Source organism: Channa argus, chromosome 1, assembly GCF_033026475.1.
Source record: "Channa argus isolate prfri chromosome 1, Channa argus male v1.0, whole genome shotgun sequence".
In the NCBI taxonomy this organism is placed as follows: Eukaryota; Metazoa; Chordata; class Actinopteri; order Anabantiformes; family Channidae; genus Channa; species Channa argus.
The window spans coordinates 9474036-9489924 of record NC_090197.1 but is presented as its reverse complement, the minus strand read 5'-3'; the positions used below and the strand labels follow the sequence as shown (position 1 = coordinate 9489924).

The window sequence follows — 15889 nt, the reverse complement described above, 5'->3', positions numbered from 1 at the left end:
GAGTGCTCATCTATTCCATATTTATTAGTAATTTGTCTTCATCATGTTGAGAGGTTGTATATATATATATATATATATATATATTTTACAATGACATACATACATATATAACATACATCCTTTTGGGCCAATGCAGAGTTTATGCTATTGTTGAGGTCGTTTTAAGCAATAAGTTTTTCTTTTGTTATTTTGATTTACAGACGTGTTTGAAGTTACATCCTTGAGCCTTCATCACATCATCAGGATTTATCTTTATTTACATTCAACGCAGTACGATTACATGTATGTAGTAAAAACACTTGTGTATTGTAGTAACATGGTTTTCACATTTAAAAATACACGTCTATCTATAATCTAATCCACTGGCAATCAATGTGAATGCATACAGTAAGTAAGTAACTATCTCTTTTAAAATTACAAAATTAAATATGACACATTGTATATAATTGTAATTATTTTAATTATATTGGATTTCATGTTTTGGGCAACAGGAAGTGAGAAATAGTCATTAAACTCAAAGGTTCAAAAACATTTTTTGTCCACAGTCCTAAAATATAACATATCGTTTTTTTATTTGTACAAGTAAAGACACATTATTGATGATTTAATAAACAAGTATTTATTGGCACGTACTGTACAGTTGATTAAACATTAAATGATGTTGATGTCTTTGGTTACATGTGTGCATTTACTGCAGAGACAAATGAAAAGGTCCTCTGTAGGACCAGTCTGCCGAGGCAGGAAGCTTGAGTGATCACTTAACTGTGCCAGTGAGCTGTGCAACTGGGTCAAGACTCTGTCACTGACACACCTCAACAGAAAAGAGCCACGTTTATGCCGTGAGTGGGAAAACCTGTCTCGCATCGCATCTTATCTCAACGTGAAAGAATTTCCAAAGAAAAAACGTGACAGACTTCAAAGGTGTTCTCCTGTTACAACAGACACCAGGTGGAGCAATTTGTCAAAAGGTGAAGTTCAGCTGTATTTAACAGTTAAAATCCTTGTCGAATGACATAGTTAAAAAAAAAAAAGAGCTCTTCTTCCATTTAACAGATTTTGTGGTCCAAAACATAAAATTCCATGTCTGCTAATAGTTCATTTTGACTGATATCAATCCAATCAACCAGTCACAAACAAATAAAACTGTTTAATGGGCCACTTTTTATCATCAGCTAAAACACAGACAGCACAGGATGTATCTAAACCTCTGTGGTCACACTGAAAGAAGGTTAGAAAACAGCTATAACCTGGTGCCAAACTGTCATGCAGCATGCAGTCATCCTGACTTAATATGACACCCAAATGTTATCAACATTTGCGAGTTCAGTCACGGGAAGTTTTACAAGCAGTGGGGAGTCTGAAGATTTTCAGGGCACAACCATGAAGGTTGGCTGATCGTCCATGAATGTTTTTATCCCATTTCTCCTTTTTGCTTTTGTCCAGATCATTTTTCCAGAAATCCCTGAATTCCCCGCCCACTGTGACCTCCCTCCTGACTTATTTTAGTCACATCTGCCCCCTCCTAGCCATTCTCGGACAGCGTAGGTTGGGTCTTGACGTTCGCGGCACCGTTAGATCGATGCCGATAGCCTTCAGCGCGGCTGAATTGACTTTGTCGGCCACAGATTCTTCCCATGAAGCCCCTGGACGCAGCTGGCGACAGCATCAACATGACCACAGGCTCCAGGAAGACATTGCAGGTGCTCGTCAGCATTGCACATGCCCTCCACCCAACATTTTTCTTCAACGCAAACCCCACAATGTGTGAGGCATTGTAGGGAGCATAGCACACCACAAACACAGCAAGGGTGGAAAGTGCGACAGTCAGGACCCTTTTCTTCCCCATAGGGGGTAAATGTGAACGCCACACTAAAGTAACGCACCGTAACGTACAGAAGCACGTCACAACCAGAGGCACCAGAAACAAAACAATGGACATTTCCAGGCGCAGAGGCAGCAGAACATCCAGCTGGGACTCTGTGAAGTTGTGATAGCAAAATAAAGTGTTATTGTTGGTGACAACAAAGTAAGCCCCCCCCTCAGCCACCAGGCCAAAGCTGAGATGTATCAGCACCAATGCCCAAAGGCCAACACTGATGTAGCAAGAGATTCGGGCCTGGCGGTACCTCTTGTAGATGATTGGGAATGCTATGCTGAAGTAGCGTCCCATGGTCACAGCAGTGATGAAGAGGCAGCTGCCATACAGCGTGAAGAAGAGAAAGAAGTTGTAAATAGGGCAGAGAAGTTGCGGTAGTCTCCAGTTCTGATGCAAAGTCTCCAGAGCCTTGATGGGCAGCCAGGCCACGAGTACCAGGTTGGCCAGGCACAGGTTGAGGGCGTAAACCACATTGGGTGTGGCACCGCGCTTGCAGGCCTTGCGCAGGTACACGAACAGGACCAGCAGGTTGGCAGGAAGGCCGAGCAGAAAGGTGAGGGTGTAGATAAAGAGAGCAATGTAGTCTTTGGCATCCAGCCGCATTTCTTTAGTCTGAGACACTGGTACCGCGGACAAGTCCAGGAAAAAGGCCATCAAACATCAAATAAATAAATGGAAGCTGACCAGACATCCTCTTCAGGGGTAAATTAAATCTTCCAAAAAACAGTCTCCATTCATGGCGGCAATGTTGTCTTCCAAGCTGACAAGCAAGCTGCTGTCTAACACAGTTTCTCCCACCCTCACGCTCAGACTCTGACAGAACCAACATCTCTGAGACAGGTGACCGAAAAAAAAAAAGAGGCGGCGGCCACAAAGGTGCTGATGCATGTGGGCACGAAGGGGGCGAGGTGCACACGACATCATGCAGATAAGGAGACGCATCCACTCATGCAGAACTAGGGGGCATTTAGCAGGCACCAGGCTGCCTTAATTGCTCTCTCAGTGGAGGGCAACAGACAGGTAGCATCTGGGTCCTTAAGTGAAATGATTCAGAATAATTCAGCGTGTCAGGAAGCGCATGGCCGTGCCCTTAGAGGTTGTCTAAATGAACCAGAGGGCCGGGCAGTAAAGTCATAAACCCGCTGAAAGCTGATGGTCGGTGCGAGGATAGGATGGGATGGGCTTTGGGGCAGCCTGAAGGCACTTTTCCCAGTTTTATGGTGGAGAATATGTTCCTTATTTTGTGTGTGTGTGTGTGTGTGTGTGAAGGTGAGTGTGTGAGTAGAGGCGCTGTGTCATGCAGAAAATGAAGCAGAAAATCACTGTGACTTGTTGCACAGACATTTTGGGAAGACAGATACCAAGAAATGTTTTTCCAAGAAAAGACTTGCAGCAGTACAAAGCATGGCTGCTGTTTGATTAGTCTATTGATTCAATATTCAAAACAAATGTGTGTAACGTCCAGCTTAACATGGATGTTTGCAAAGTGATGACTACATATTTACCTTATTTATTACCTGGACTCTCGTATTTGTTCTGTTTTGTATTTCAGGAAGCAGGTTGCAGTGGGTGTTTCTAACACAAGCCATTTAATGAGTCCCAGCTAAGATGTAAATAAGATGTAAATAACAAATACTATCTGATGCCTCTGGAAAAATTAGGCTTTTTCACAGCAAATTATAATTTACCTAAAATGTACCCATTCGTTCAAATCCAATCAAATTTTACTTTGCTTTAACAGATCACAATTTTGCCTCAAGCTGATTTACAATCCGCACAACAGTGGACCCTCAAATGGGATAAGGAAAACCTCTCCGGTTTGTTCACGGAAACGTTTTAGGAATTTGTTCAAAACATCTCAGCTGATGTCAACATGGACATATGTTATGTCACGTCCTATGTAAACTTTCACAGACAGACACAAACGTTTTTTTAAAAACTGATCTCTCTCGCTCATCTACGTCCTCATAAAAAGCAATGACTGACACAAACCCTTCCATTTGAGGACATTATTACTGAGGCAGGTGGGAGTTATAAGGGTTTATTGTGTTTGTGCCTGTTTACCTGATTTTTTTATTTTTTTCAAACCTAAACTGTGTATATTGTATGAGTCAAAGTTCACGTCATTATTACAGTCTTCATGCCCCAAACAGCGTCAGATGATCAAACAATACAACGATGGCAAAACAAAGCTATTAAAGATAATGGACGTTTAAAGTAATGACCGTACCAGACGTGAATATGCGCACTTTTACTTTGTGAGTGATTTTAATACAAAGAAAAAAAAAAGAAAAAAACATTTAAAAAAAAAAAACCATCACACACCAGAAATATCTTGATCAGTAAATGTTTAATCGAGACCAGAAGCACACAGGTGTGTCAATTTCTTGCAAAAGCTAAACAGACACACAGAGTATATATTTGATCACAACTAAAACAAAAACGAATCACACATCAAGAAAATATTTTTTGCAAGAGGATGACACAGTTTTGTTCTTCAGCATCTAACTGAGATGATGAATTCATTTTATTTGTTGTTAAATTAACCATAGTTGTTGGCAACTAATGTATTGGAACATGACACGAAAGCCAAAAAATGATCGTCCTAATATATTTGCGGGTTCGAAAACATGGGTGCCATTTTCTTCTTACTGTGCCAGAAGCAGCAGGTTGCTCCTCCCACTGGAGTTTGTGAGAGGGACCAGCAGCACTGGGGTTTTGTCGGTGCCAGAAGTTGATGCGAGGCGGGAGCGAGTTTTCATGCTTCGCTGCTCTAGAGATAACGCTTCCTGCTTTCTGGACAGATCCTGCAGCATGTGGGCATGATGGAGTTTCATCTTCTGCAGAGAGAGCCTGGGCGTGCACGTAGTGGGAGAGACAAGCAGGGGATCGAAGTTTGAATCAGCTTCTTTTCTCGTGTGTTTTTTTAAAACAGTCAGAGCTTCATTATTATTGTTTAATACGTTTTTAGTTGTAACCAAACAATTCTGATGACGGGTGTCCACATTAAACAACGCCACATTCCCAAAACGTGAGTTCAAAATATGTAAACTAAATCCCACACAAGCCAACTCGTGTCCTTTGAGTTAGTTTGTACAGAGACATACATCTTACTGTCATTTGATGTTGGATAGAACGTTTGAGTCTCCTGTATTTGCCAGTTTTCAAGATTGTCTAATCCATCTCATACTTAAAATATATAGTGGGTCTATAAGCTCATCGCAGTGATAAAACAAACTCACTGAGTCTCAGACAGCTTTTGTTTCAGGGCCGCGATTGTCGACTCCACCTGATGGACTTCGGTAACAAGGCCGTACTGAACCTACGACAAACAGAGAAGAAGATTCTCATTTTAGTTTTCCACTAAGGCTAATAGTTCATATTTGATACTATCATCTGTTGTGTGCTTTTTAGGAACCTCGTCTCTACACAGGTCCATGCCACATCTGTGGGTCCTGTTCTCCAATCTGGTATGAGCCAGTTTCAGGGAGGCAGTTTTTGCATACAGATCTGCATCCAGCTCGTTGATGTCGTGCTCCGTTTCTGCCATTTCGTCTTCAGTCTACAGATGAGTAAAGACAGTCACAAACACTGTTTGTTTACCTGTAGGTGAAACTAAAAAACAATACCCGACATCTTACCTTTCTTATTTGCCACTCCAGCTCATCACGGGCCTGCTCTTCATTGTGATTGCGCTTACGAAGAGCAAAATCTGTGGCCCTCCACTGAATCTCAAAGTCATTCTGCGCCTGAAAAATTAAGCACAAATGTTCCATCTGACACAGCTGATTACAGAAGAAACGAGAGCAAATTTGGTATTTGATAACCGCAGGCCTTCTGTGCCATGTTGTTTCCATGCAATAATAACTACGTGACCAGTTGTAGTTTTATTACACCACCTGGGCTCTGGTAAGACTCATGTCCTCCCTCATTTCCTCGGACACCTGTATGGCCTCATGGGCGCGAGCCACATTGTACTGGCTGAACTGGACCCACTCCTGGGGGGTGGTGGAACTACAATAATGACAATGACATCAATACATGTTAGCTAATGAGGCACAAGTTAACCAGGAAGCTGAAAAACTATAGATTATTTTTGTTCATTCTGTTTAAATAATGACATCACAATGGGAAATGTCTCTACAGTTCAGAGATGAAATCATTTAAATCGGTGATGTTCTGTAGGGGTTTGGACCAAACTGTGTATAGTATTTTTCTGTTATGTCATGCCGTCCTAAGGTTACCCTGGTGGTATGCGAGTTGGGTTGGTCTTTAAGGAGATCTGAGGGGACTTTATTGTAAGTGACAGGCAGGACATGTCAATGTCCAGGGCGTCCATTTTGTTCTGGAGATCAGACGTCAGCTCATGCCGAATCTCCTGCAAAACACTGCAAACAACAACTATGGAAGGTGTTCAAGACACGGAAAAAAATCCACAGCAAATCTAACGTCTGCATCCCACCTCAGTGTCCCTTACCACAGTTGATCAAAGGACTTATCAATGTGCTGCTGCAGATATTGTTGCACTCTTTCAATCAGCTCCGTTTCTTTCTTCAGCTGCTCCTCCACGGGGTCCGAGACCAGCTCGTATCCTCTTCGGCCATCCCTCAACGTCAAACACTCGGTACTGACCTCCAGGGGAATAACAGTTGCAGCCAGGGCCTGCTCGGTCTGCTCTTTGGACTGTTCCAACACGCACCGAGACAGCCAGAGTTTGTGGTTTGTTTGGTTACAAGACCAGGACACATAAAGAGCTAAAGGCTCAGAGTGGTAACAAATTAAGGAACTTTCTCAGCTGTTTCAAAGATGGTTGGAGAAATTACCAGAGTCAGCGCTTCCATCTCTTCATCCACTTTCTGTGCGCAGGTTTCTAGTGTTTCTTTCCACCGAGCAACATCCCAAACCCGATCGCTCAACCTGTGACAGGTATCGTTCTCATCCCAAGTTGTCTACAGAGAAACGGTGACAAGTTAGTGACAATAAAGGGAAAGAAAGAGATTTATGGACAATGTGGATTGAAACTAAAAAGACTCATAAATTCCCCAAAACAACAACCCACCTTACAGCTGGTCTCGTTGCGCAGTGCCCTCGCTTCTTGTCGGATCACGTTGGAAATATGTCGCTCATGTTGAGCTATGGCAGACAGCTGCTGGTTGTTGCTGTTCCAGTCGGGCACACTGTGGCGCAGGCCAGGTTTTGGAGGAAGTGTGGACATCCTACTACTGTGGCAATATGCAAGAATCCGTAACACTCTCTCAGAAGAATATTGACACTCTGGAGTTTAGCAACACCGACAGATGGTAATAGTGTAAAAGAACTGCTGCACCATGTAGCACACGGTATTGTCAGAAATGATTTCTAAATAATCAGATTTTTATAGAAATAAGCCCATTTTCAAATATCGACAAGCTTTCTTTTATTAAAGTGGTTTAGAAGAGAATTATAACCGTTACTGAATTATATTACTTGTTGCTGTGTCTGGTGTCAGTACTTAAACATTTGATCTAAACATAATACTTTATTATGCAAAACATTTGTCTATTAAAGAACTGCTACACTTGAACTACCCAACAGTGTTCAGAGTAATTCTGCTAGTAACACCTGAACCTTCTGTATCATATGACAGTAATTTAATACAAAACCACTGTATGACAGCAAAGTGATACATACATGTGCCTGTTTGTACATTTACATGAACAGTCCGTGTTTATTCGAATGCTGAATTATAACTTTTTTTTTTTGCTAGATAAAAACCCGGTCTATCTTAAAGTATTCGGGAAACTAGGCGATTTTCCTAAACAAAGAAACAACACACCCTCAAACCCTTAATAGTTGTGTGAATGAACGCTTACTTTCAAAACTTGCAACCTCTCAAACTAGTTGTCGCTGCGGCCTCAGATGTCATTTTTTTAATTTATTTTTTTCCCCCCACTGCAAATTCTACTCACCGAAATACTTCCACAGGGGGCTCGTGCTAGTTCCTATGAACAAGGTCTCCTATAGCGACAGCTACTCTACTCGTCTCGTCTCCAAGCAACGAGCTGACACAACGTTCCAATGATTCGCCTAAATAATTAAAATCCAAGAGCGACGTTCGTGACGTTTACGTCGCTTCGGGTTCTTCTGTGACGTCAGCTGCCAACAGGGAGCATCTAGTGCCATGTGATAGCGTGAAACGTTTCATCATTGTTTCATCAACTCCTGTCATATTCATCATTTCAGATTTACTGGCGAAGAACTTAATTGAAAATGAGATGTTAACTGCTGGGGGGAGCGGGACGCCATCTTGTGAGGTAAATGCTCAGCCTAACACAATATATCCAATGGGTTGTCTGCATATCTTTTCTTTGCCTTATAAGTTGTTTAAATCTATATAAATTGTTTAAAGATGCTTAAGGGTAAAGGTAAGGCAACACTTATACACTGCCCTGCCAGGTCAGCTTTTTGGCACCAAAACTATTTCTCTTTCAAGAAATAAAGTTAGTTTGATAGTGCCATGAGTTTTAATATGAACTCAAAATACTCAAAATAATTTTGAGTGAGAGGAAGTTTACAATAGATGAATAGATAAACCTCAGTTTGACCTCCAAGGTGCCATATTTGCTACTCAAAGCCAACCTCAAAAAAAAGCAGATTGCCTGTAATTAAACCAGTCAAGTATAAACACTTCAGTTTTATTGTAGTATCAGAATAAGTCATGCCAGTGGTTATATTTCCATGCTGTGGTGACTTTCAGTGTAGACAAAAGCTGGTTAGTTACAACTATCCTCACTCAAATCCAAACTACCCTCAGCACATTCCTGACCATGGTTATTTTATGGTCTTCTCTCAGACACAATGGTTTACAATATTTTAAAGAATTAGGGTATATTGGAAAAAAAAAAAAAAAAAAAAAAAAAAGCCAACCCTGGCGCACTTAAATGCAGTAGGACTGGCGGGCCAAACAGAGGCCTTCTTCTTAAACCAAGACCTCACACGACTGAACCTGTATGTCAGTGCAATATGCCAGTGACCTATTAAGCAGATATACAAACAAACAAACCTGATTTTAATGCCCATTAAAAATGATTCAATTACTGAAAATCATCTCTATGTTTTCATTTTCCTGTACACTGCAACTAACGGGGACACAAAAAAAGAGACCTAGAATGTATAAGTAAAGACTTCATTTACTAGTCTGGGAACCACTTGCCAGTGCACTATCCCAATTACCTGAGCTATGTTAACACCTAGATTCTCCAACAGGCTTTCATTAAGGCCTCGCGCTAAAAATAAAAACACGCCTCTCATATGAAAGCTGCTTACGCTCTTGAATTACTTACACTGACATTTAACCATGTTTAAAAAGTCTTCGAACTCTGCCTGTACCTGGTGGAGTGTCCTTGTTTTGTGGCAGATAACTTAGATATAAACAAGATTCACTGACAGTAAAACTATCCTGAGTGACATTGATGAGCATGATCAAAAACACCTTTTTCGCATCATTTGTTTGTTGCCGGATAAAGAATAAATGCAGAAATCGGCTCTCTTTTCCTTTCTGTCTACATTTTCTTTAAAGTCCAATAAATTAAAAGTAAATGGGCACCGTCATTCATGTCACATTTAGTAGTTCTCAAACACAGCAAGTGTCATCAAAAGAGGGAGGGGAAAGGACTTTGCCATACGGTAAAAAGGAGAAAACAATAAAAGTACATTTTCTGTGGCAGGTTCATAACTTAAAGTAAAAAAGAACGTTTGCAAGTGTGGTGGTGCTGTGCAGAGGCTGTTTTCCTTGAAGCAGAGGTGAGAGGTTCAGTTAGCTACACAGTTAACGGATTTCAGATCGGTCAGCCTTTGAATTGCTGGAGGTGTTTTCAGTTTGCAATCCTTCAGTGTTCTTCTCAAGCCCTGTGTGTGTGTTTGTGTGTCTGTGTGTGTGTGTGTCTGTGTTGCAATCCAGTTCTAGATAGAAATAGTCTCTCGTTTTATTCCTTTCCTTATATTGTTAAGGTGTGTGGGAGGATGCCACATTGTGTTTGTGATGCTGCATGTGCTCAGTCCACACTCATTGTGGTGTAGCATCTCCATTGACTTCTACTCCATGCTGCTGTAGCTGTGCTCGAAGCAGTGCATTATCGTTCTTTAGCTCCTCAATCTGGAAAAACCACAAGAGAAGCCATTTTATAATTATGTTATGAGCTCTTTGCCAGATCAACAGGCAACTTTGAGTTTACAGACCGGCTCCTCAAAGTTTTGTTTCTGTGTTATTTAAAATTAAAAATTACACCCAATGTAGACCCAATTTCAAAAAAAAAAAAAAAAAAGAAAAAAAGAAAAAAATAAGGCGGGGGTTTATAGGAAGTTAACCTGTTGTCTAAGCAGCTCGTTGTCCATCTCAATTCGCTCCACCTCCTTGTAACTCTCCTGTAGCCGCTGGTTATTCTGACGCAGCTCTCGGATGTAGTCACAGGCTTTGGAGAGGATGCCTCCTTTACTCTGAGAAACACATGAGATTGTGAGAAAGCACCACATGTTAAAAATGAATCATCGCTGCTTTTATTACTACATCTCTTTTTATAACCTTTTGTTCTTCCCTCCTCTAGTGTCGCTCACATAAACCTTTACTGAACTTTCCTCCAGTGACTATGTGGGGCAATATCAGGTTTATAAACTGAGCAGAGCACTGCTGTATGCATCTGCACAACATAAATAGTACTTAAGGGAGCTTCACTTTGACTGGGAGTGGTTACAATTAGGTTTCAGTCTGTCTTTCAGCAGTAGTTTCGCATGTACACATTAAGTGAAAGGAAAGAATGTGTACAAAGTGCACACAGTCAACCGTGAAATAGACCAGGCTCGTAAGTATGGACCCAGCTGTAACATGCAAATAAGTGACTTAACAAAAAATACAAATTTATTCCACTTTTTGGTCAAGTGTGGTTGTAAACAGAGCATGACCTCAAAAAGCCTAAGAATCTTTATTTTAGAGAACTGATTGTTGTACTCACTGCTCCAGTTCTGCTGTCAACACTGCAGTCAGGGATGATTTTTGACAAAGTGACAATCCAGTTGTTAATCTTGTCTCTTCTTCTTCTCTCCACTGCACGCAAAGAAACTAATTTTAAATCATCGGGCTATGGTTCATTTGCATCAGTTTTTAAACAAGAAGCACAAATTACGTTTTGGTCTCTTTCAAACAAAGACATTCTAGGCTCTTAATATAGTAACTGTACCTGCTGCATAGGACTCAATACACAAGTAGACAGCGGTAATGAGTCAGAAAGAACAGTTTCAAGCTGCGAATACCTTCATTGTGCTGTGCTCTTCGCCTCTCGTCTCTGGGAGCCCGTGGACCCTCGACCTTCCTGTAACAACACAACAAAACAAATTGACAAAGAAATAATAAAATAAATATGAGATTTTCAGTATTACCCAAATTCAGCATTAATACCTGATTTTAAATGAGTTAAAAAAAAGTAATCCAAAAATAAAAATAAAATAAATAAGAGGGAGAGAAAAGTTTAATCCAAACAAAGGCCCATCTTTTTTGCTGGTTGATGAGGAATGCCTACATGCAGCATTAGATGTTTAGCCATCGCTGTCTTATTTGTGGAGGAGGTACAGGTGGAGCTGACACAGCTCTGCATTTTGTGTACTGTGGCCACATTTGTGCTAAAAATGTTGCTAGCTTCAGGCTGCTTTTAAACTAAAGCTGTCAGCATGTAATTCAGGAAACAGGAATGCTAATGACTGATTAGTGAGCTACCAAACATCTGTCTCTACAACACATGATGGGGGGGCAGGGTGGGGGTGTATGTGAAAGTTCTTCTCACCAGTTTGTACTGCCATGCTGCAACATCTCGCTTTCACCAAGGTCTCTGGGGATGGCAGGTAAGTAGGATAGAGTGTGGTTTTCAGATGTTGCTTTAAATAATGGATATTAAAATTCTTTTTGTATCTTCATTCGCACACATAATGACAAAACTAATCGTTTGACAAATGAGAGACAGAGGTAAGGAACAACTCAGTCCACTGTGAAGTTGCTGGGAAAAAGGGTGAGAGAATGTGGAGGTCAGAAGTTGGCCAAACACGCGGGGAGAGAGGTTGGGTGATTTACTAATTTCACGGTTGAGATTAATGTGCAGGGACATTTGTGTTTTACTTACGCAGTGTATGTGTGTGTGCGGGGTGCAATGGTACGGGGGGTCGTCGTCTGCAGCACTTCAGGGGGGCTCATCATCACGTAAAACTGACCTGGATTTAGAAGGACAAAAGAAAAGCAAAAATCTTTTTGTAATCACAGAAAAAAAAAGAAAAAAAAAAAACTTATGTAGACAGTATTCAGGATGAAACTGTGTTTCGTCATTGATTCAAAAACTCACTTCATATTTTGTAGAGCAGGATTGTAATATGACCCACGGCTGTTTTCTTACCTCCTGCCTGTGTGATTGCTGGGTCTGCGGTGGTCTGCACCGACACAGCCGTGGCTGTTCCATCACTGACGGTGGCAGCGGGAAAATATGCAAAACGCGTCTCACCTCCCACCGTGTCCCCGCCAGGACTGCCCCCATTACTGAAAGGGTTCTGGATAACAGCCTGGTAAAAAGTGGAGTCGGGGTAAAAGTCAATCAAACAGTTAACACCAAATGTAAAGAAATACACTGTGGCTGTGTTTGAAAGCTTAACTATAACCTCTTAGAGTGGGATACAAACATTACCAGAAGAAATTAAGTTCAATAAATATACGCTTAATAATCTAATTGTTTTTCCTCTTGTGGACGTGAAGTGATTTTATGCTACATTCAACTCCAAATTCTCTTAAGACAAATGGAAAGCAGGAGGTGGATGGTCTGTGTTTGCGAGCAAACACTGCTGTGAAGTACACAACCATCACACCTGCTTCAGTCTCACGCCACGTGTGTGTTTACTCACCTGTGCCACAGCCTGAGGCGCTCCAGCAAACGCTGCAGCGGAGACGACGCTGACCGCTCCCGTGCCGTCCGCTGTTGCTTCTAGTTGGTCATCAGTCACCTGGACCACGCGATAGGTCACCTGTGGATGGTAGAGAAATGATTTGACTTTTATTCATTCGTTCATTCACGGTAGTTTCACATTAGCCCCTGGGAGCTGCTGTCTGCACGGTAGACAGCAGCTCACCGAACTGCACCACTCGAGCGCCTGGGATTCTGGGCCCGAATCAGCAACTTAAGATCATCGCTGACTGTTAGGTTTTCCCGCACACTACAAATGAAAACAGGATTTCTGAAACAGCTCATGGCTTTTGACGCTTACAGAGAGCGTCAGAGAGAACAGAGTTCAGAGAGAACTTATGAGAACCCTGGTTATCAGATAATAACATCTGTCTCCCACAGAGAAGTAATAAAACTAATTGCTACAAATAAGGCTGGTGTAAAATTGTGCCTGTGAACTCCAACCTTAAATTACCTATTAGATACACAGTGTCAACAGAGTGAGAACAGAAAACACACGTTATTCTGATGTGTTCACACATTATTCCGAGGGGGTTTACCCTGGTGATAACCTTGTTGCAAACCACTAGACTACTTTTGTCTGAAAGCCATTATTCCAACAAGATACAACTTGTCCCGTTCAGAAAAATATTGGTGTTGGCAGTTTTGCAGATGAAATGTTCTCCATCACGTTCACCTGTCCTCCACTGTTCTCTGTACGAAACTGGTACTGCACATTATGGTCGGCGAAAGCAGCCTGTGGGACACTGGTGATGGTCACTGCAGTCTGCTCCTCCGCCCCCACCGCCTCTCCTGCAACACACAAGCCAAGACGTTTCAGATCTGTGACGCTGCCACTTCTGCAGAGTGACTTCACCAACTTTAAACTTGATTCCTGTTGCTCCACTTTGAGGAGCTCTAGTTCTACGTCTCTACCTCTAGCTGGAAAGTCCTCAGACTGATATTAATTTGGAGGTGTTTTTTTTTTTCAGTTCAGATGATGTCATCTGAAGGAGCACGTTCACCAAGACTACAAAAGCTGTAGTATGAGCAACCAGATGGTGACATCATCTGGAGGAGTTTTTCAGCAGGAAGCAAGAGGGATTTCTTACTTCGTGGAAGGCACAGACGTTTACTGCCATTTGTACACGTGTACTGCCCTAAGTAGAACCATAGGATTTAAGCTGAAAAATTCTGAAGCCGCCTTTTAAAGGAGCAACACCTACATTTTGCATCACAAAATTTGTTTTTGGAAAAGAATTTACATAAAATGAATATTGGCTGAAATGTGGCTCCCACCTTCCTGCAGCTGCACCACTTCTTCTGTTTCCTGTTTGTCGTGACTAAAAAAATTTAAAAAAACAAAAACAAAAAAAAAAAAACAGAGAGAGAACACAAATGAATCGATTTCAAAGTGGAACTTACTGTAAACACACATTACTCATGAGGATGTGAAGCATGCTGTGGGTGTATGGCGCCACCAGGTGAGCAGATGTTGGAGAAGATATAAATAAAGTGGACCAGAATTGAGGTCCGAGCCTGTCAATAATATTGTTTCATCAAATAGGAACATTACAGTAATATGATGACTAAAACTCCTGTTTGTGTCGCTGCATTAGCTGCACCGACAAGAGACAAACTTCACCATAACTATAATCTTAACACCGCCCCTCCAGCTTTTAACATTTTAAATAATAAGTAAGACAGCTACACGGATTCATCACAGAACGATTGCATGCTGGCTTGGAGAAAATCTGCAAATAGGTGCAATGAATGTGACTTTATTTCTGTGATAAATAAAACCCAGCAGGTGTTGTGTTATAGGTTTGCAGCGTAGGTGCACAGTTTGTGCTATAATCGTCTCCGCAGATGCAGCGGAGCATCGTCTCGACCAGTTGCACAGTCACTGGTTTACTGGGAGACACAACAAGAAACAGTGCAAAAAAAAATGTTTTTAAAAAAGTCAAAGTGTGTGGAACAGGCGGGTTATTAGCAGAAAACTGCAGTACAAGGACAGAAGGTGTTAGGCCGTGGTGGGAGCCATGGCTGAGCAGGAAGCGGCCAACTGCCTCTCACCTCTCCGAGCTGTCCAGATTCTGCTGCAGCATATCCATGAAGGTGGTGCGGGTGTAAAACGCCGATATTCAACGACACTGATTTACGGAGATGGAAGCGCTGATCACGGGGACAAACACACGGGTCATGTGAGAAAGACAGTCCAGGACACGTGAGGCACCGACCGGGCAAGAAACTAAAATGGAGGCCGCTGCGGAACAGGACGGATTCGTCTGCGTCTGTGCGGGGAACGAAAAGCTGTCCGGGTTTTTAACGCGGCTTTTAGGCGGAGGTAGTGCTCCAGCCGGAGGGTTGAGATCATTAAAGTATTTTGCAGGAACTGGCGGATGTACGGATCGAAAATTGGTCTCTTTAAAAAGTCCGTTGGAAGTGTTTTTGTCCGCGGTTTCCTTTTGTTGCTCTGCGGCGCTCAGCTGCTGTTTATCCGCGCAAAGCTGCGGCAGCGACATGCGCTCAAGAAGATGCGGAGTGGACTAGTTTGTGCGTTTTATTATGTAGTGATTTGTGCGGTATTTTAGCTTTTTCTTTTAGTTTTTAGTTAATGTTTTCGTATCGTGATGTAGTATTCACGTGACTCCGCGGATACAAAGAGTTTGATGGCTAGAGATCGATTGTCGCGTCTTTTCTCGGTTGATTTCTGTGCCAAAACTTGCCCGGTTTGACTGATTTAATCGCATTTTTGAGACGCGCCTGCTCCCACAAAATCAAAATCTACTGTGTTTTCTTATTCAGGGGCCACACGTTGACAACCAGCTCCTCAGCTGCACATTTTTTTTAGCTTCTTTGCCCAGGTGACCACAGAGATCCAATACGGGTTTTCCCACAAACCACATGACAAACTGTTTGTGTCGTGCAAGAATCCGACGTTGCAGCGCCAACAGGCTTCTCATAATTCACGGGGTTTATGTCTCTGTGAACAGTTATGACTAGTATTACTTCAAACCCCAGAAGATGTGCCCCTGTCTGTGCCTCACTGTGCAGAAGAAGT

The 15889-nt window shown here is 42.0% G+C and overlaps 3 protein-coding genes across 6 annotated transcripts; all 3 read right to left on the bottom strand.

Annotated features, from left to right (window-relative positions):
• Window positions 1-178: 178 nt before the first annotated feature.
• On the bottom strand, window positions 179-4050 carry si:dkey-211g8.9 (free fatty acid receptor 3). Its single transcript, XM_067495051.1, has one exon. It carries the CDS (start codon window positions 2528-2530, stop codon window positions 1523-1525), a length of 1008 nt encoding a protein of 335 aa, XP_067351152.1. The 5' UTR covers window positions 2531-4050; the 3' UTR covers window positions 179-1522.
• A 185-nt stretch (window positions 4051-4235) lies between these two features.
• tekt2 (tektin 2 (testicular)) lies at window positions 4236-8605 on the bottom strand. 3 transcript variants are annotated; one of them, XM_067495019.1, is made up of 10 exons: window positions 7729-8605; window positions 6936-7098; window positions 6700-6825; window positions 6354-6559; window positions 6121-6264; window positions 5776-5890; window positions 5518-5625; window positions 5295-5438; window positions 5119-5198; window positions 4236-4729 (listed from the first exon to the last, which is right to left on the bottom strand). In XM_067495019.1, exons 2-10 carry the CDS (start codon window positions 7089-7091, stop codon window positions 4525-4527), a joined length of 1284 nt encoding a protein of 427 aa, XP_067351120.1. In that variant the 5' UTR covers window positions 7092-7098; window positions 7729-8605; the 3' UTR covers window positions 4236-4524. The 3 variants fall into 3 exon arrangements, with proteins under 3 accessions (XP_067351120.1, XP_067351138.1, XP_067351129.1); XM_067495037.1 differs by having other exon boundaries at window positions 6936-7150; window positions 7825-8605; XM_067495028.1 differs by having other exon boundaries at window positions 7825-8605.
• A 750-nt stretch (window positions 8606-9355) lies between these two features.
• usf2 (upstream transcription factor 2, c-fos interacting) lies at window positions 9356-15334 on the bottom strand. Of its 2 annotated transcripts, XM_067495064.1 has the most exons (11): window positions 14902-15333; window positions 14125-14168; window positions 13523-13638; window positions 12788-12907; window positions 12289-12451; window positions 12022-12109; window positions 11689-11733; window positions 11162-11220; window positions 10864-10955; window positions 10223-10351; window positions 9356-10010 (listed from the first exon to the last, which is right to left on the bottom strand). In XM_067495064.1, the coding sequence occupies exons 1-11, from the start codon at window positions 14937-14939 to the stop codon at window positions 9921-9923; spliced, it is 984 nt and encodes a 327-aa protein (XP_067351165.1). In that variant the 5' UTR covers window positions 14940-15333; the 3' UTR covers window positions 9356-9920. The 2 variants fall into 2 exon arrangements, with proteins under 2 accessions (XP_067351165.1, XP_067351176.1); XM_067495075.1 differs by lacking the exon at window positions 11689-11733 and having other exon boundaries at window positions 14902-15334.
• Window positions 15335-15889: the final 555 nt, after the last annotated feature.